The 21,237-nt window shown below is 44.1% G+C and overlaps 1 protein-coding gene across 2 annotated transcripts; it reads left to right on the forward strand.

Annotated features, from left to right (window-relative positions):
• The first annotated feature begins 2,345 nt into the window (after window positions 1–2,345).
• DRD2 (dopamine receptor D2) lies at window positions 2,346–19,429 on the forward strand. 2 transcript variants are annotated; one of them, XM_063138828.1, is made up of 7 exons: window positions 2,346–2,618; window positions 9,206–9,315; window positions 9,527–9,663; window positions 11,085–11,281; window positions 14,321–14,407; window positions 18,238–18,571; window positions 18,902–19,429. In XM_063138828.1, the coding sequence occupies exons 1-7, from the start codon at window positions 2,346–2,348 to the stop codon at window positions 19,093–19,095; spliced, it is 1,332 nt and encodes a 443-aa protein (XP_062994898.1). In that variant the 3' UTR covers window positions 19,096–19,429. The 2 variants fall into 2 exon arrangements, with proteins under 2 accessions (XP_062994898.1, XP_062994899.1); XM_063138829.1 differs by lacking the exon at window positions 14,321–14,407.
• Window positions 19,430–21,237: the final 1,808 nt, after the last annotated feature.

Genomic DNA, 21,237 nt, shown 5'->3' on the forward strand with positions numbered 1-21,237 from the left:
GAATAAGAGCATCTCTCAGTATGCTTCCTTGTGAGCAGCAGCTGTGCCTTACAGAGATGACAGAAATGAGATCTGTACCACTGCTGAGAGATGTGCAAGTACGTCTCAGCAGGGGATGCTGGAGACACAGCAGCAGTTTGGCGAAGCGATGGCTGCTCTGCTTATGTTCTCCCCAAACATTTTAATGACACAACCGAAAACCCACACGCTTATGTACAGTGTTTGCAGAAATTGCTCAAACGATGTAGGAATGAAGGGGAGCCCATGAGTATAGCAAAAGCTTAATGGCCATGTGCTCCTTCCTAGAGTTAGAAGACCTAAAGACAGTAGTGCACGCGCTGGTAACTTCAAGGCTCAACTTCTGCAATGCGCTCTACATAGGGCTACCTGTGTGCCTAATCCGGAAACTTCAACTAGTTCAAAATATGGCAGCCAGGCTGCTCACTGGTACACCTAGGCATGACCATATCACAACACCAGTTTTAAAATCTCTTCACTGGCTGCCAATTAGTTTCTGAGCGAAGTATAAAGTCTTGGTTATTACCTTTAAAGCCCTACATGGTTTGGGTCCAGGCTACCTGTGGTATTGCCTTCTCCCGTACAATCAGCCCCACACACTCAGGTCCTCTGGGAAGAATTTACTCCAGCTAGCAAAAACTAGATTAACAACTGTTACCCAGAGAACCTTCTCTTCTGCTGCTCCCAGACTGTGGAATGGCCTGCCGGAGGAAACTCATCAACTTAGCATTAAATAAAGCTATCAAGACTGAAGTCTTCCAGCAGGCCTATCCAGTGGAATTTTAAGATGTTTTTAGAATGATTTTAGGATGTTTTTTTGCAATGTATATTATGTTTTAATTCAGTATTATGTATTTTATTGTTTATTAAAAAATAAAATTATTATTATTATTATTATTATTATTATTATTATTATTATTATTATTGCTATTGGAAGTAATATCCCTGACTGCCAACCCCTTTCCAGACCCTGAGTGGACCATTTGTTTTGCTGAATTGAATTTTGAGTGATAGGATGGGAGGAGGTTCCACTCCTTCAAATTTGTTGCAACACTTCAACAGTTCCTTACATGAGTGATTTATTGCACGCTTATGAAGTTTGTGGGTCCTTTACCCAATGCCATCAACCTCCAGGACATCTCCCACACTTTTCCATGGTAATCTCACCTTTTAAAAAAAGTCTGAGATAATGTAGTATTTAAACTTATCCAAAAAAAAAAAAAAGAGAAAGAATGAACATGAAATGCTATCCTAGGTATACACCCTTACATACAAAAAGGGGGAATCATTTATGAAGTATGGCAAAAAAAAAAAAAAAAGCAACATGAAAGTCACATTACTTAATTACTTTGTGAATCACAAAACACCTAAAATATCCAGTTGGCACTAGAATGCGTGTATCTCACTCCCAACAAGCGACTGATGATAAATTAGCATAGCAAGCTTAAAAATAATGAAGTCCTAAACTGGGGTAAACGTCAATTGCAGTGCACTCCCAGGGCTCATCTACACCAAGCAGATATTCCACTATAAAAGTGGTATGAAAGCAGTATATAAAAGGCAGGAGCCACACGACTGCTTTATAGTGGTATTGAAGTGCATTGACAACTGTTGGGGCCCACTGAAACATACCATATACTGCTTTCAGGCCGCTTTTATAGTGCTATATCCTGCTTGGTGTCATGGGCCCCAACAGTTGTCAGTGCACTTCATTACCACTATAAAGCAATAGTGTAGATCCTGCAGTGCACTTCAGTACCACTATAAAGCATTAGTGTGGCTCCTGCCTTTTATATACCGCTTTCATAGTGGAATATCCTGCTTGGTGTAGATGAGCCCCCATTCTTGGTTGAGTCCTGCTTGAATAGTAGTGAATTTACTAATGAATTCCAATTCAGCAGCACTTTTGTGCTGATACCTCCCTTTCAAACACTGTTGTTGTTGTAGTTGTTGTTGAAATATGATAGCTTTATTTATTTATTTATTTATTACACTTATATACCGCTCCCATAGCCAGGGCTCTCTGGGTGGTTTACAGAAATTATAAAATTAAGCTAAAAACGAGTATACAAATTTTTAAATTCTAAAACACAGAACATACACACATAAAGCATTAAAAACCATTAAAAACTAAACATGTGGGTGATTAAGATGTCCCGCCATATGCCTGGGCAACGAGGAAAGTCTTAACCTGGCGCCGGAAAGATAGCAGCGTTGGTGCCAGGCTGGGATGGAATTTCTCCCTACTGCGTGCAGAATTAATAGACTTAATTATTGTCTTCTGCTTTTGTGGCAGGGCAGATCCTCAGACCAGCGTGCTCTTCTTCATGGATTTTCCAAATATGTCCTGGTATGATGGCGGCTATGACAACAAAACCCTCAATGGATCCAGCCCAAGAGAGAAGCCTCACCAGTACAATTACTACGCCATGCTTCTCACGCTCCTCATCTTCGTCATCGTTTTTGGCAACGTGCTGGTGTGCATGGCTGTGTCACGGGAGAAGGCCCTCCAGACAACCACCAACTACCTGATCGTTAGTCTTGCTGTGGCAGACCTTCTCGTGGCTACACTGGTGATGCCGTGGGTAGTCTATTTGGAGGTAAGCCCCTATGGCAATCATTATGCATACTCTGATGGTCTTTTAACTATCACATTTAGGATCAGGAAGAGATAGGATGTTAGAGAAGTCTGCCAATGATTCATATGAGTTCAGATTTCTATTAATTTGACCCGTGGAGACTGGCTTTTCCCCAATGACCTCGATCCCACGGAAGTGGGGAGCAGTTTTCACTTTTGCAGGGGATTTGTGCTAAGCATTGACATTAAGAAGCATTAGCCCTAATTTGCATTAACGAACGTGCATGAAATAGCACATGTAGAATGAGCCAATGATGGAATGAAAGACGCCTGACAATCCACAAAACACAGACCGAAGGGACGCAAGGAAGTCCAGGCATCCCTAGGAGAGGTGACCCAGGCACTAAGCGCCAAATTCGATGTGATGTTAATAGCAGGAATGCAATTGACATGCATGAATTTGCTCTGTAAATAGCAGGCTTTGTTATGTAAATAGCAGGACCAGGAGAGAGAGGAAATGGAATGTTAACACTTTATCTAAATCACCTCTCAAAAGCTGCTGTTTGCATTTCAAGAGAATTCTTGGCACCAGTACAAGTTCTGTTAAAATGTAAATATTCACTTCAGAGAAGAGAATGCTTTGATAGAGGTCCAGGTCTGGCAGGTAGAGAGTTAACTTCCTCCTCTCAGTCCACCCCTATAGACCTGAGACTGCTCTGGATACCCTTTGAGTGTTTACATAGGGTGGGAGGAGTGCATTTTAATTGCATTTAATTGCAGAAAACTTCACCTCTAATTAGCCCTCTGAATGCATGTAGGTTCACCCTTCAATCCATGACAGGTCAAGTACCCCAAGCAGAACATTCATATTGCATCAAACACAAAGACTTTTCAATGGAGCAAGTGCATATGTTCAGCTGCCGTCACTCCAGTGTCCATGTTTAAAGTGTAGGGTCCTTGGAGAAGGGACCTGTCTCATTATACTTCATGAACAACCATGCACCTTGAGGATGCTATATTATTAACAACAACAGTGTGTGTGTGTGTGTGTGTGTGTGTGTGTGTGTGTGTGTGATAGAGAGAGAGAGAGAGAGAGAGAGAGAGAGAGAGAAGCCTACAACCAGCATCAACTAATGTGTAGGATACATAGTCCCCATTCAGAAGACACCTTAAACCATGGCTTTAACCATGCTGGTTAAGCCAGAAAGTCGAGCTGTAATCAGAAGACACCTTAAACCATGGCTTTAACCACGGTGAATAAAGCAAAAAGCCTTATTCACCATAGTTAAAGCTGTGGTTTAAGGTATCTTCTGAACACAGCCCAATTTCCTGGCTTAACCATTGTGGTTAAAGCCATGGTTTATTAAGGTGTCTTCTGAATGGGGCCAGACTGTGCATCTATAACCATACCACAACACCAGCTATGCCTCCTAATAAACCACTTTTTAAACTTAAACAGCTTGTTTGATTGAGTTTATATGCATCATCTATTTATTTATTTAGATGTCCTTATTTATGTATCTAAAGCTTACGGTATCCTCGGAGGGCTGAGGAGGAGAAAGATGCCTGCTGAAAGAGCTCTGATTGATCTGCATCTCCCCATGGGACCTCTTATTTTAAATATACCTATTGCCAAACTTGTGCGTGCTCCCCCATCTCTCCTACAGGCCCCTGATGGCACAGATGTTCAGACAGAGCTGTCTACATCACAGCAGAGACATCAGTAGATTTAGGCTTCTTTTCCCCCATTGCTACCTCCACTCCAATTTGCCATCCTCAAAGAGAGGGATGCATCTCTGTTTATTCCTAGCAGTCTTAAAAGTGGTTTTATGTTTATCACTTTGAGTCTTGAGAAAGTGGCTCAGAGTTTAACATATTAATATTTTATCCAAATATCTACATTTCCTATGTATTTAAAATTAATATCAAACCACCATAACTACGATAAAAGAGTGGACCTTTAGAAGTACCTCCATTTATAAAGCTCCAGCTTCTCTCTTCCACTCATCTTGGCTATTTTAAAGCTTATTCTAATTATTTTTGGGAAGAGAACTCATGCAGAGAGAACTGTACATTTTTTACTCAGAAGTGAGTTCAGTGGGACTTACTCCCTGGAGAGGGTGTAGAGGACTGCAACTATATTCTCTCACATTTCAAAGTATCTTTGTAGCCCTTTTTATCCTCATAGAAAGAGCTAGTGATTGACACATTTATTTATTTATTTATTTATTTATTTATTTATTTAAAACATTTATATCCCGCCCTATATCATTAAGTTCTCAGAGCGGAGTACAGATAAAAACATACAGTATAAAACAATAAACATACACAGTTAAAAACAAATTAAACCGTGATCTAAGTTAAAACAATGCAGAAGCAATAAAAGCAGTTAAAACAGTTAAAACAATGTGCCAGTGAGTTTAACCATCAAAGGCTTTGTTTAAAAGCTATGTTTTTACTTGGCGTCGAAATGAAATCAATGTTGGTGCCAGTCGGGCCTCCAAGGGGAGGGCATTCCACAGTCGGGGTGCCGCCACAGAGAAAGCCCTCTTCCCTGTCCCATCATAGCATATATGTTGCATTGGTGGGATGTGGAGAAGGGCTCCTCCAACAGATCTAAGATCTCGGGCAGGCATATATAAGGAAAGGCGCTCTCGCAAGTATCAAGGTCTCAAGCTGTTTAGGGCTTTTAACGTCGTTACCAACACCTTGAATTCCGACCGGAAGCATATAGGCAGCCAGTGCAGTTCCTTTAAGACCGGTGTTATGTGGTCTCTATAAGATGTACCCACCAGCAGTCTAGCTGCTGCATTTTGCACTAGCTACAACTTCCACGTCGTCTTCAAGGGCAGCCCCACATAAAGTGCATTGCAGTAGTCTAATCGGGAAGTTACCAGTGCATGCGCCCTCTTGCACATTGCTAAAAGTTATCTTAGTTTGTTCTGCAGTAGCCTGTCCTAAATGATTTCGAAAACTCAGAAGGTGTTTTTTTCTTTTCGTTACATATAGTAGGGAAAAGCAATTGTCCTACACTGTCGCTATGAACACTCAGCTTTCAGGGGCAGCGCAACCTGGGTCTGCTTTTCTTTAGAAGGAGAGATCACTGGAGATATAATGGTTGTGCAACATTTAAATGTGTTTATAAATATACAAAGGGAGCATAAGTGGAGGCAGGCGGCTCCAAAAACCAAATCTGCCAAAAAGTATTTCCACACCAGGTTCCTCAAAGGGTAGATTTGTCAAAGGGCACCCAAGATGCTATTCACAGCTCAAAGCACTCGCTCTCACTCTCTCGCTGTCTGCTTCTTCTTTTGTTCCTTCATGAACAGAAGTCTAGTTCATATCCTCCTTTGATGGGGACACACACTTCCTAACCCCTTCAGAATCCTCAAGGAAGATCCAGCGAGTTTCTGGCTACCTTGGGCCACTTATCGGCAATTTCCCTAACAAATTTCCTTGGACTAAACCAGTCCCCTTTAACCCCATTTGTGTCCAAACTCCAGACTCCTTTGCAGCAATCAGTCTATAATCCTATATATGACAGACCAACAAAGGGTCGTCCCTACCATTCGGCAGAGTGAGGCAGTTGTCTCAGGCAACAGTTTTGAGGTATCACAAAAAGGAAGCAAAGTGTTGGTTATTTACACTGTTGTTGTTATTGTAGATCTCCTGCCAGGGATGGGGAGAGGTTTTATGGGATGTTCTACCTTGTGTATCCAAATAACTTGCCTGGTCTTGGATACTGTACACCTGTATGTATGTACAGTATGTGTGTATGTTTGTGTGTGTTACATTTCTACGCTGGTCAATTGCAAGAGCTCTCTGAACACCTAGGCTTGGGTGGATGCGTGTCGAGATTCACTACTCTGCCTCAGGCAGCAAAAGGCCTTCAGTGTGCAATGGAAGGCTGGGCACTGCGTAGAGCTTCACTATACAGTGTATAGCAATTTAATTAATAGATAAGGTGGTGTAGCAATTTAATTACTAGATAAAATGTTCAAAGGCAATGTCACTCTGAGTATAGGGGACAACATTGGTTTAAGCTCTGCTTGGCGACATCTAGCTGTCCAGTTTGTGGAGGGACAGGGCAGTGATTATACTTTTAAACTTTAAGCCAAGTTCCCTAGGCGGTGGACAATGCATTTAAAAGTTTATAAACTAAAATAAATCAAGTCATAATGATGAAACCAAGATAAAATCTGCAGCAAGAAGTACAAACGCTCTAGAGCAGGAAACCAAAACAAAACTAGCAGCAATAGAACTGCACTAATCTAAAAGCACTATCCACATTTCTTAAAATGGCTGGGCAAATAAAGAGGTCAGCACCTGGTGCTGAAAGACCGTAACGTGGGTGACAGGTGAGCCTTTCTAGGGTGGCCATTCCACAGATGGGGTGCCACCACTGAAAATTACTAGATAATTGTCTTGGAAGCCACCTCTCTCACCACCTTTGGTGGAGGCACTTGAAGAAGGGCCTCTGGCAATTAACCTAGTGCCCGGGTAGGTAAATATGGAAGAGGATGCTCCTTCAGGTAACCTCACCCTAAGTCATTTAGGGCTTTGATGGTTAAAACCAATACTTTGAATTGGGCCTGAAAACAGACTGGCAGTGTTCTGGAGCAATGGACCCTTGGGCTGACTCAACAGGGTTCTTCTCTTCTCAAGCTGCGTTCAACAGCAGTGCCAAAAAGGGCGGACTGTAGATGTCTCACCAACATTGTGTGCAACATGTCACTAGTTTGTCTGCTAATCCCTTCTGAAGTTACGTGTCCCTTCCCATAAAGCCAGTGATGCTGAGAGTCATTGGTGTAGCTTCCAAGAAACACAAAGAGCTGGCAGGGAGGCTGTTGACAGCTTGCTGGATTCGTATTCAAGGCAGCATTGTCTGCTTCCAAATTCTCCCAGGCTGATAGGATCACTGCTGATCTCTCTGGACACCCCTAGATTTTTACATTCGGATAAGATAGACTATAGCCAAAGGCATCAAACGAGGAACATCTGGAAACTCGATCAGAGGTGTGATTTGCTCAGGATGGACCTGGTGGGTGGGTGGGTGTATGTGGGCGTGCATGGTGAACCCTTTTTGTTATGAGCATTTGACAAATAAATTAACTGAGTCATTTAAGCTATGCCGAATTTAAAACAAGCAAAATCAAATTCCAAGAAAATACAAATGTCCTACTTCAGATGAAATAAAATCATCTAAATTTGCTTCCTTGACAGCATTCTGCCGGTACATTTGGGATTCTTCCTTGTCAACAGAGCTCAAGGGGGTGGATAGCAATCCATAACATCTACAGATAAAAACACCCAGGCCTCCTTCTCCTATGTGGGTGCTGTTGTGTGGGTTATCTTATTTATTTATTTATTTATTTATTTATTTATTTATTTATTTATTACACTTATATACCGCCCCCATTGCCAGAGCTCTCTGTACGGTTTACAGAAATTCTGGAATTGAGATAAAAACAAGTATACAAAATTTTAAATTTTAAAACACAGAACATACACACATAAAGCATTAATAACTGTTAAAAAAATAAACATGTGGGTGATTAAGATCTTGTGCTAGCAATATATTCAGAGTCCTTCACAAATGTGCAGAAAAAAATGCACAGGCATGGGTGGTGGGTGGGGGTGGGTGGGGAGAAATTCCCCTTCTTCTCCACCACCACATGTCTCAATGTATAGGATCAACTGGCCTAATCACAATTGGGCATTTCCACTTATTAAACTGCTTCAGACCCTGTCTTTCTGCTCATAACATCTGGCCCCACATCTTGTGTTCCCCCAAACTGCCAGTTCTTTTCACACAGCAGTGTAAGATCTGAGGAACTCCAGTTCTCCCTGTGCTAGCTATTAGCAGATACTCATCTTCACTGCGATTAGTGGCTTTTATCTATGTATACCTTTGGGGTTTCTTCAAGGTTCTGAGTTTATATCAAAGTTTTCTCTCTCTCTCTTGTAACTATCAAGCCTAAATCTAGCTTTAGAGTATCATCACATGTGGGAAAATCACGTTTGCTTACCGTTGCTTCTCCGCCCCTGTGTTTGTCCCTCACTACTTCCTCTTTTGAAAGAGGAAGTAAACAACAGACACATGGCCTATTCAGTGGGCCGTTTGGATCGCGCTGTTTCTCCTGCATTCTTTCCGAGACCCTCCTTCCCCCAACCCACCCCCAGATGCCTCATCTGAAAAACCATCCTGTTTCCACAGTCTTTTTAGGACTCATTTTTCTTTCCCCCTCGCTCGGGTTGCAAAGGCCGCCTCCTTTATAGCCATGGTGATATTTATAGCTGTGGTGCTGCGTTTTATTGCTATTTTGTAACGATGGTGTCTTTTATTTTCATTGCATTTTATTTCCATCAGTGAGTTGTTTCATTGTTGTTCCCCGCCTCGATCCAAGTGGAGAGGCGGGTAAGAAATATATTATTATTATTATTATTATTATTATTATTATTATTATTATTATTATGGTTGCCAAGTAGCAGGGAAATACCTGCAAAACTAAATGGGTCAGTCCAATTCTTAATTATTATTGTCTGGCATCTTTGACTCTCTGATTCTTGACACCACTGTTGCTTTATTTATTCCTCTCCTCTGCTCAGGTGGTCGGCGAGTGGCGATTCAGCCACATCCACTGTGACATCTTCGTTACCCTGGATGTTATGATGTGTACAGCGAGCATCCTCAATCTTTGTGCTATCAGCATTGACAGGTAAAGCATCCCTCAGTGATTTCTGCCTGGCCAGACCCTTCCAGCTCACAAGGCACATGTACATGCCAACAAAATGCCGTTCACCCTTGCCACATCTCTGGGCTTGGATTTTTCTCTGACTTGCTCCCCTTCCAGCTTGCTTTTGCAACATCACAGGTGAACTCCAAGGCTGTACTACTGATGTGCCCCTTTTCTGTATCCCTTTGAACAGGTATACCGCCGTGGCAATGCCAATGCTTTATAATACTCGCTACAGCTCTAAGCGCAGAGTCACTGTCATGATAGCTGTGGTCTGGGTCCTCTCTTTTGCCATCTCCTGTCCTTTGCTTTTTGGACTGAATAATCCAGGTAAGCAGAGTGATAAAAGATGTTGCCAGGGGAGGCATTCAGTGTTGGATTAAAGTCCTCAATGGCCATAAACATAGCTAGCGTGATCTCTCAGTCCTGGGTCTTACACTGTCTTCTCCTCATTGTGAATACAAAGATGTAACTGTATAGAAAGTACACACACACACACACACCAGAGGGAGAGAAGCAAGCATACTTTTCCTGTAGTGATTGTAAATAAAAAATATCTCTTGGGCCCACTGGGCTTCCAGCACCGCCCCTTCCATCACCTGTAGGAGGTGCAATATTTCCACCACTCATTTGGCTCTTCTCAAGTGGACATCTCCTATCAATGGGTTGGATCCAGATTTAATCTTGCTTAGAGTAGACCCATTGAAATTAATTGGGCTTACATTTAGCCACAGCCAAGTTAAGTCCCATAGATGTCAATGGCTCTACTCCAAGCATGCCTACGTTTGGATCCAACCCATTACCTCTTGAAAGAGTTTACAGGGTGAAAAGTCAGGAAGACTGGTTTGGTGGGGGCTCAAAAACACAAGTTTTACCCAAAACTCAAGAGCATGTGAGGCTGAACAGGAAGCATGACGGTTAACCAGTTCTGCCCTTGAACATGCGGTCTCCTTTAGTAGACACCTCATCCTCACTTTGGAGTTTATTGGTTGAGACTGAGGGCCTTGCTAGACCAGGGTTTAGCCCGGTGTGAGCCCCGGGCCAGCCCCTGTGTGTCCAGATGACGCCCAGGGGATCCCAGGCTCAGGCAGGGATAACCCTCCCTTGGCCTGGGATAACTGGCACCGGTTGTGGCCCGGTATTTCCTGCGGTCTCAGGCTGAGACTGAGACCGCGGGTGTGTAGCCTGTTCTGCCGCTTTTCCTGGCTACAGCATTTACTTGCGGGTAGCCAGGAAAAGCGGCGGACGGCATCCAGCACTCCACAGGAGCACTGCGGCCATCAGGGCAGGGTGGGGAGATGTGGGGGGAAACATAGCCAGGGGGGATCGGAGATCGCGGGCAGAGGGGGGATCATGGCCAGGGTGGGGAAATCAGGGGCAGGGGGGGAGCAAGGAACCCTTTTTTAAAAAAGCCTACCTTAATCGATGGTACGCTCCTGTGCACCCGGCCCTTTAAAAATGAAAGAAATGGCAGACGAGACGGGGCTTTCCTGCAGCCCGTCGCGTCTGACATTTTAGACTGGGGCGACAGCGAGCGCTACTTCTAGCACGGGCTGGCCCCTCCTCCCAACCGGATTCAAAGGTAGGTCTAGCAAGGCCCAAAGTGTGGCAGTGGCATGGTCCACCCGGAACGAGACCTTTGCACCCTTCTATGATCACACACACACACACACACACACACTCGCACACACAAGCTGGCAGTAGCTCCTAATGGCTGGGACCATGCTCCTGCAATCTCTTGTGTCTTCCAGAGAAAAATGAGTGTATCATTGCGAACCCTGCCTTTGTTGTGTATTCCTCTATCGTCTCCTTCTACGTTCCCTTCATTGTCACCCTGCTGGTGTACGTGCAGATATACATAGTGTTGCGGAAACGCAGGAAGCGGGTCAACACCAAACGCATCGCCACCCACGCGGGCCTGGACTCTGACACGCAGGCCCCACTGAAGGTAACCACAACCCAAGCGCACACCCCTCCCCCAATCTCCATCTTCTCTTCTCCCTGATCCTCTTTTATTCCCTAGGATTTCCCATCTCCTCATTTTCCTTCCCGAACCTGTTTAGTGTGCATGAACCCAAGATGGCTGCTTGGTCCTCTGGTCCTTAGAGGGTTCCTAGGTGAAGTTCCTGAAGGGTGTCTCCACACCTGATTTGCAGTCTTTGGAAACCCTGGTGGGCTTCTTCTTCCTCCTATCATGGATGACTGTTCTTAGCATCCTTTGGATCGGGAGTATGGCTAAATCATGCTGGATTGACACTAAGGGAGTGGATTACAAAAGCAGGCAGGAAGAATATCATGATGACGCGTCGGGAATGGCCAGACTGAGGAAGCAGCAATGAGGAAAAACTTCAGCAAAACTACTAGAGAGAGAAAAGACTGTAAGGGTCCCAGAGGAAAGGTGCATAAACAGACATGGAATAATAATAACATGCTCAATTGTCAGGGAATCATTCCTGAATCTGTAAAAGACAACATGACTTGGCAAAGCCTGTCATGTTCATCTAGAAAAACCGCCATGAGACATAATAATAATAATAATAATAATAATAATAATAATAATAATAATAATGTATTCTCCCAAGTGACTCTTGAAAAGAATCATGCCTGTATTCCCTTTGTCCATATCCTGAGTGTAAAATAAATACATAAAGGACCCCCCCAAATTAGAGGATATTGCTGACACAAACTGTAAGATTAAGACAAATTAGATAGATTCCTTATGGATCTTTTCTATTTTATGTATCCCACATTATTATTATTATTATTATTATTATTATTATTATTATTTATTTATATAGCACCATCAATGTACATGGTACTGTACAGATTACACAGTAAATAGCAAGACCCTGCCGCATAGGCTTACAATCTAATAAAGTTGTAGTAAACAATAAGGAGGGAAAGAGAATGCAAACAGGCACAGGGAAGTGTAAACAGGCACCGGGTAGGGTGAAGCTAAACAGTATAGAGTCAGAACAAACTCAATATTTAAAAGCTATAGGGAACAGAAAAGTTTTTAGCTGAGTTTTAAAAGTTGTAATTGAGTTTGTAGTTCTCAAGTGTTCTGGAAGAGCGTTCCAGGCGTAAGGGGCAGCAGAAGAAAAAGGACGAAGCCGAGTAAGGGAAGTGGAGGTCCTTGGGCAGGCGAGAAGCATGGCATCAGAGGAGCGGAGAGCACGAGCGGGGCAATAGTGTGAGTTGAGAGAGGAGAGATAGGCAGGAGCTAGACCGTGAAAAGCTTTGAAGGTCAACAGGAGAAGTTTATATTGGATTCTGGAGTGAATTGGAAGCCAATGAAGAGATTTCAGAAGTGGAGTGACATGGTCAGAGCGGTGAAGGCTTAGTGTGGGGAATACGTGATTGGTCACATCACCACCACCTCAGCTGGAACTGTGGTTTCAGTCCCAGGGTCTCTCAGACACACCTTCCTTCAGCCAATGCCAGAGCTCCAGTGACCTGGGGAGGGCCCGCTTATACTACTGCGAGGACGGGGCCTGGTTGGACTAGACATTCCCTCACATAGAGGACACCTCCAATGGAGGACTGTCCTCTGACAGCCTTTCACATTGAACACAGTCCTCTGTAAAGTAGGGTACTTCCAGTGGAAGCTGATGGCTCCAGTTTCAATGGGGCAGTGAATCCACTCCGGGTTTCAGTCAGAACCAGTCAGAATTCTAAAGGAGCTCTCCATGGTTCAAAGCATATTTCTTTGGGAAGCACCATGGGTAGCTTTCTTAGAGTTCTGACTGAAACCTGGAGTGGATCCACTGCTTCACTGACATTGGAGCCACCCAGCCTCCCCTGGACACCCATAGATATTCTGATTTTGCTACTGGCTGTTCAAAGACTGGGAATGCAAGGTGTCCATCAAGGACCAGGCAAGCCACAGTACATAGCTGGTAAGCTGTACTTAATTTGCAGGAGGTCAAAAGTCATGCGTGCCAAAAGTAATTAACCTGAAGATGGTCCCAAATCCATGCTAAAACAAAACTGGAGAACATCCAAAATAATCCAATGGAATAAAGAAATGAAGACCTTAGCTAGACCTACCGTTTAGCCTGCAACAGAGGAGGGAAGAACCCACAATGTGTTTATCACAAGATCCTTACTCTGTTTACATGAGATGTGCGACGACCTCAGAAGGAGAGGCGTTGCGCCCACCATTTTTAAAAAATTTAAAGGGGCAGCAGTGCACGAATGCTCGTGCGCTAAAGGTAAGCGGTTTTTAAAAATTTAAATTAGTTTCCCTGCTCCCCCCACCCTACCCCCAATGGGCACAGCGCAGCGCCCTGTGCGTGGCTCCTCGCGAGGAATCACGTGGAGCCGGGTCAATCCACGGCACCCGGCCACATGTTCCACGGTCTCGGGCTCAGCCCGGGACTGCGAAAAAACCAGGGCCAAAGGGGAGGGCGAGATCCTGGGGCAATCATCCCTCCCTGATCCCGGGATCCCCTGTGCGTCACGTGGACGCACAGGGACGATCCCGCGGATCACCCCTGGATTTCGCCTGGTCTAGCTATGGCCGAAGTCTCAGGATGCTGAAAAAAATCTATATGTGGAATTAGACTTACACATTTCAGTCCTGAGTAATTAATTGTTTTGCAGAGATACCTGCAAGCATTTATATATAAAACTAACCAACAAAGAAGACTCATATGCAGGGCTGAAAAGTATAAGGCTACTTCTTGACATTAAAACTACAAAGATATTTTCCTCCAACATCCTAAGATTTTGTCGCTTTATTCCGTTGGCCCCAAATCCATGCCTTAACCATTTTTCACCCACCTGCTTGACCCAGTCTGAGGTATACACTTTGCCTAGCTGTTCCCCTCAACGTTACAATCCTCGCAGGTCTCTGCCTAGTGCCCTCTATTCAGGCCTCCAAAGCCTTCTCGCTAGCTCCCTGCCCCGGGTTGCTGCCTTCTTACGTAACCCGTGTGTCCCTCCTTGCCTCCTCTCCCCCCCCCACCTCGCTCCCCATCCTCAGGACAAATGCACTCATCCAGAAGATGTCAGGCTCTGCACGCTCATCATGAAGACCAATGGGAACTTCCCTGTTCATAAACGGAAAGTGGTGAGTGTTGCCACCTTGTGTACCAGGTGAGGGCAAGCTTTAGGCTTGCAGGATCAGTCTCTGTTGGCTTTTATTAAGAGCCTGAGATCCACTAACCAGTGTTGGGTGGAAAATAGAAGCTTGCGAGGAGCAGATGTACACTCCAAGAGGTTCTAGAACAGGACTGAGCAATTGGTGTATTGCAATTCCCATCAGCCTAGATGTTGGTGTATTGCAATTCCCATCAGCCTAGCCAGAACAATGGGAGTTTCAGTCCAACGATACAATTCAGTCCATCATTTGCCCACCTCCGGACGGAGGATACGCTTAGCCTAGGAACTTGTTTTTAATACCAGAACTGAACTCACTGTTCTTTCACACCCAAATCCATTCCTGGTTTCTCCTCAAGCCTCTTCTACTTCAGCAGCCTGATTTAGAAAATTGCGGGGGGGGGGGAGGGAGGGAGCCTTTTATTGTTCTTGCTAGTAGTAACAATGCTTTATTGTTCCAACCCACGGTTACAACAAGCACAGTAAAAACAATACCAAAACAAATCATACATACAAGGTCAGAAATTTCACTCTATACATTTGAGCTGCCAGAGAGAAGTTGGCCAATTCCAATAAGACAGTCTGGTTGTTGCATGTGAACAGAAAGTGTATTGTATTTCATAGAATCATAGAATAGTAGAGTTGGAAGGGTCCTACAAGGCCATCGAGTCCAACCCCCTGCTCAATGCAGGAATCCACCCTAAAGCATCCCTGACAGATGGTTGTCCAGCTGCCTCTTGAAGGTCTCTAGTGTGGGAGCGCCCACAACCTCCCTAGGTCACTGGTTCCACTGTCGTACTGCTCTAGAGAGTGAACAAAGATTAGAGGAATGCATGGCCAAGTCTGTAGTGAAAATGGTGATCAATAGGAATCATAGAATCATAGAATAGCAGAGTTGGAAGGGGCCTACAAGGCCATCAAGTCCAACCCCCTGCTCAATGCAGGAATCCACCCTAAAGCATCCCTGACAGATGATTGTCCAGCTGCCTCTTGAAGGCCTCTAGTGTGGGAGAGCCCACACCCTCCCTAGGTAACTGGTTCCATTGTCGTACTGCTCTAACAGTCAGGAAGTTTTTCCTGATGTCCAGCTGGAATCAGACCAAAAAAACACACCCCCAATCTAAATATTTAGAACAAATTTGAGAATAGACAGGGCAGTAGAACAAATAGTGAGGCAGATACTCCACTTTGCCACTACGGCAAGGGCAGAGTCTTCAGGCAAAAGGGATTTTATTAAAACGCCCTTCTGGCACTGCTGTTTTCAATTGTCGCATCTTTAATCGTGCGAGGGCTGATCTAAGACGAGGGTGGGAAATTAGAGTCAGGTAGTGTTCGCATTCAAATTCAAGCTTAGTCTGTGCAAACCAAGGTGCTGTGCTATTACTTGAGACTGCACAGAGGATCATTTGAATAGAAACGCTATAGACCCTCTCCTTAAAGACCTCTTTGCTGTGAGCTAAATTCAGAGTAGTAAAGTCTTGAGAAGAAAAAAAACCATAATAATGAATTTGGGGAATCAATTTCTGAAACCAGGATGATGTATTTGATGAATTGGCTCTCATTTGCTCTAAAAGATACAATTTAGGTAACCTGGTTGGAGGGGGGGAAATAAGTCTTGAGCCAGTAATTAAAGGCCCTAATGGCAGTGATAGATTTGACTGCTATTATGCTGGTTTCTGAATTTATGAATGAAGCAGGAGTGCAGGTTGTTACAGGAGTGCAGCTATTGTTAACAAGAACACCTTTGCCCATCTGTAAAGGAAACCACACTCAGCCAAACCAGCTGCCCACTGGATTTTGCACAGATCTTGGAATAAAGCACACAGCTCTCAATTTGAAAGGGTTAAGCCCAATCCTTTATTGAAATAGGAAGGGTAGGAGGCAAGCATTTACATCAGATTAGCTACTAAAATAGATACATCAACCCCGAACCCCATACCAGCAAACTAAAATATTTGTCACAGATATACTTCCCCGCAGCCAGGTGTCCTTCAGCTCAGACACTGGCCTCAGATTTGGTAGACTTTTTAAGGCCCCTCGTTTCTACTCCTCCCCCTCCCTCCGGAAGGGCCAGTTTCTCTTTTACAGTTGCAAATTGCCTCAAGGTCACTTCTCTCGCCTCAACGGAGCCAGAAGATGGCTTCCCGCCTACGGCCAGGTGGAGAGATAAGTGGTACTTCTGCAATTCTGTAACAGACAATGAACAAGAGTGAATTGCTAAAAACAGTAATTCTGAGTACGCTTAACCCCTTCCTTACACCATCTACTGCGAATCACAAAGAAATCTACCACCAGGAAATCCCAACTTATCTTCTGCCACCCCTGTTCTACACCCATCGTTCACTTTCTTTGGCCAAGTAGGTAGGGTGACCCTATGAAAAGGAGGACAGGGCTCCTGTATCTTTAACAGTTGCATAGAAAGGGGAATTTCAGCAGGTCTCATTTGTATATATGGAGAACCTGGTGAAATTCCCTCTTCATCACAACAGTTAAAGCTGCAGGAGCTATGCTAGAGTGAGCAGATTTAAAAGAGGGCAGGGCACCTGCAGCTTTAACTGTTATGATGAAGAGGAAATTTCACTAGGTTCCCCATATATACAAATGACACCTGCTGAAATTCCCTTTTCAATACAACTGTTAAAGATACAGGAGCCCTGTCCTCCTTTTCATATGGTCACCCTACAAGTAGGAAGCAAAATAAATTCTCTGAAGTTCTCATGTTGGGACTGGAAGTCAGGAAGGGGAGGTTGGAGAAACTTTTCCAGGTTGCTTGTGGAGATGTTAAATCTGTCAAATTCATCGAGGTTCTCCACTTTCCACTTTGAAGTTTGTCCTGGGTTTTGTTTTGGTTTTCATTCAAACCAAACATTCCGTATTTCAGTATGCATCTTGCCAAAGGTATGCACTTTTGTGCACCTTCTTTTTAAAGTACAAACATTTCTCCCGTCGATTAAAGAGAGTGCACATTTTTAAAAAGTATGCACTTTCAAAATGGTTCCCTTACCCTGCCCCCTATTGGAGTTAGTTCCTGGGCTTCTTGCTGCCACCGCCAATTATCCTAGCAGCCATCATGCAGTGAAATGGCGCACGACTGCTCCATCCTCTGCTATGCCATGGCAACCATAGAGAAAGCCCACAGCAGCTAGCAGATTGCCAGAAGTGCAGGATGCTCTAGGCTGCCATCTCTATGATCGCAGCCTGTGAACCACCCACAGCCTGTTTTAACCACCGGGGAGGCTTATACATGGAATGGTAAGCCACCCCTGGGATCCTTAACCCTGTTGCATGAGGATGGTTAGCCAGGATGGCTTAGTAACCATGTTTGTGGGGTTCCCCCGTGCACATAACACACTAAGGCCTGGTTCAGACAGCATGCTAAACCATGTGTGTCATGTCTTTATTAGACTGTAAGCCTGAGGGCAGGGACTGTCTTTTTTGCTAAATGTAAGCCGCTCCGAGAGCCTTTTTTGGCTGAGGAGCGGGGTATAAGTATGATAAATAAATAAATAAATAAATTTAGCATGTTGTCTGAACCAGGCCTAAGCCACCATAGTTAGCTCAAAATGTTTGACTAACATGGCTTAGCGTGACATCTGAACAAAGCCATTCTCTTCTTTGATTCTTCAGAAAGTGTTCTTCAGCTATTTGAAGTTAATTCTTCCTTCACTGATTTCCTCTTTGGACTATATAATTTAGACAGGGTTTTCTTTTTGTTTTTTCCCCCAGTATGTATTGATCTCCTTGTTGTTATTTAATTAATTAATTTTAAAAATGGGGGTTGGGTATCTGATCCCTGTCCAGGAGGCCGTGAGTCACATAGAAGAGATGGAGATGGCCACCAGCACCAGCCCACCAGAGAAGAGACTACACAAGCCATCAGTGCCAAGTAACAACGAACTGGCTGTTCCAGCAGCTTCCAACCAGTGTGCCAATTCAACTCCGCCTCCTCCTGTGGACAGCCTGCTAAAAGTAGAGAAGAACGGGCATACTGCGGACAACCCCCAAACAGCCAAGGTCTTTGAAATCCAGACAATGCCCAATGGCAAGACAAGGACCTCACTCAAGACAATGAGTAGGAGGAAGTTTTCACAGCAGAAGGAAAAGAAAGCCACTCAAATGCTTGCCATTGTGCTTGGTAAGGATTTGGTTGAGCTTCTTGTTGTGGTCTATATAGAAATTTACCAACCCCCAAGAACAATTTTCCATTAGGTTTACCTGATAGCAGATTATAGAGCTGGGGTGGGGGTGGGGGAACTTCAGGTTCCCAACATAAACCTGAGCCCTTCTTGGCCAGTAGCTATGATGGACTTTTCCTCTGCAAATGTGTCTAATTTCCATTTCAAGCCATCAAATCAAGTCCCCATCATTACATCAGTGACTTCACCTTCCATAAGTTAACTATGTGAAGAAGTAACTTCCAAGCCTTGCATTGCTAACCTGGCTCCTTTAATTTGTCCTTCTGCAGGTGTCTTTATCATCTGTTGGCTCCCCTTCTTCATCACCCACATCCTGAACATGCACTGCCACTGTGAAATCCCCCCATTGATGTACAATGCCTTCACATGGCTTGGATATGTCAACAGTGCTGTCAACCCCATTATCTACACCACCTTCAATATTGAGTTCCGGAAGGCCTTCATAAAAATCCTGCACTGCTAACTTGAGGACCGGATGCATGAAGACCACTGTCCTATTGGGGGCCATGGAAAGAACTTGTGTTGTATCTGGATAAACACACACAGTGTTAAGAGTGCCATGTCTACATGTTTTTTACAGCTAGGATGCAACAGAAGTCACAGTTGAGGTGTTCTCTCTCACACGCGGATATTTAGACTCTGTGGGACTGTCGCAAAAGAGATCATTTCAAATGCATCCTTTGCACTATGCTAAAAAGGAAAGAACAAAAGAACTAGGAAAAGCACCCACAATTACACCTGCTTGTGGTCAAAAAGATCTCCAGTGCATTTAATCACAAATTTTAGCTGAGCCCAACAGTGGGACACATTGATTTGCTCATGTGTTGCTGTTGTTGATACATTTCTCACCAAAGATGCCGCCGCCCTGTCTGCTTTGCAGTAGGAGAAGACACCCCTCTCCAACAAAGCCAGCACTCCTGGGAATCATCTCAGTTGGACTTGCCTTCAGTGACCCACTTGGGTCCCTATGGCACTGTAAAGGCCTGGTGCGATGCAGACTCCATAAAGGCTTTTGAAGGCCTAAACGCTGCGACCACCAGTCATATGGACTTAAGGGAGGAGAATGTAAGAAAATGGAATCTCAGGGCAGAGTGGGAAAGAGGATATTCTTACTATATAATACTGATGTATATATGAATAAATAGAATGAACTGAGCAGAAGCCCAAGCCAAAAAAAATGTAATAATAAATAAGGTAAAAAAAATCTTGTCTTGCATGGTATGCATTGTAATTAAGAAGCCATCTCCACTTACATTCACCAGCATACCTCGTCGCCAGCATCTTCTCTGAGTACATATACCATTGTGCTGAAGGGAACCCAAAGGAGTTGGGAACCAATAAGAGGAGACAGGGAAGGAAGGCTGACAAGGGTCTGGTGGACAAGGACAAGACAGGCATTTGGAACTGAAGTAATGTCCAGAGAAAGCGTAAGGAACTCTGAACTGTTAGAACATGGCTCAGATGTAGAGTGCATGCCTTGAATGCAGAAAGATCCAGGTTAATGCTTGGCATTTCCAGTGTAAAATGGATCATGAAGCAGATTATGGAAAAGACTCTCTGCCTGAGACTTTGGAAAGCTGCTCCTAGGCAGAAAAGACAAGATTGCGTCAGAGTACATTGGTCCAACCCTATGTAAGGCAGCTTTGTAAGATTCCAAGACTGCCCTTGGCAATAAAGGCAGCTTGTTTTCATGGGCAATCTTAGAGTGTTTCCTAGGAAGTCTGTCGAACTGGTAGGAAGGAACAGGTAGGGTAGATGGAGTGAGTTTTTATTCTCAGGAGGATTTGACTTTAGTTGTCACCATCCATTGGGAATAACGTGAAGAAGACGATCAAGACACAATGGGATCCATAGCCAACATGCATTGGACAAATGACCAAAAAATGTGTTGCTTATGAAGTCCATCATATATTGGCATACTTCAGAGGGATTAATTCTACTTTGGTCCCAAGGTATAGCAAATTGAAAAGTGAACACATAGGATGAGGGGGTGGGAACGAACAGTTAGACTGAACTGTTCTGTTGATGAAGCTCATTATGGGCTTAGTTGAAATGCTAATTCCTAAGCTCTTGCAAAACACTGAATTGCTGTTGCATTTAAGGATGGGCTGCGTGTCTTCCTTCTTTGCGGGACTGCTTGCTCAGCCCTGTGCAAGATTACAATCGTTTCTGAGCAAAAAATCTGGCCGTTTGTGTTTTTCAGAAGAGACACAGCAAGGCCCAAACATTCTTCATGGCAAAAAAGCTTAAGATCAAAATGTTGCTCCAGGGCTAAGATTGTTTGTTTTCAGATCTCCCGTTCAAGTTCAAAAAATTGACATCTTGCTATGACCCCTTTAACCTTCTCCACTAGCAATTTCTTAGGGAGAGGAGGGAATAAAAAATCCATGCACCTACATGTTTCATTGAATTTCTAACTGTTCCTTCTACACAATTCACTAGGGATCACCAACAATTTCTAAATGGGGTTCCACTCTGTCTCTGGTGAAGGAACTCATTGGCAGAGGAAAGAACATTTTCTAACTAAATGTTTCCCAGTCACCATCGTGCTTCACCATCAAGAAGCCATCGCCCACGATCATATCACCCAATTGGCGCTACTGTT

Source organism: Elgaria multicarinata, chromosome 12, assembly GCF_023053635.1.
Source record: "Elgaria multicarinata webbii isolate HBS135686 ecotype San Diego chromosome 12, rElgMul1.1.pri, whole genome shotgun sequence".
NCBI classification, from domain to species: domain Eukaryota; kingdom Metazoa; phylum Chordata; class Lepidosauria; order Squamata; family Anguidae; genus Elgaria; species Elgaria multicarinata.

Excerpts from the sequence above, each read along its gene's own strand:
- DRD2 (XM_063138828.1), top strand. The coding sequence starts at position 2,346 with ATGGATTTTCCAAATATGTCCTGGTATGATGGCGGCTATGACAACAAA. Across the intron at positions 2,619-9,205 it reads CGTGGGTAGTCTATTTGGAG|GTGGTCGGCGAGTGGCGATT; the intron begins GTAAGCCCCTAT and ends TCCTCTGCTCAG. Across the intron at positions 9,316-9,526 it reads TGTGCTATCAGCATTGACAG|GTATACCGCCGTGGCAATGC; the intron begins GTAAAGCATCCC and ends CCCTTTGAACAG.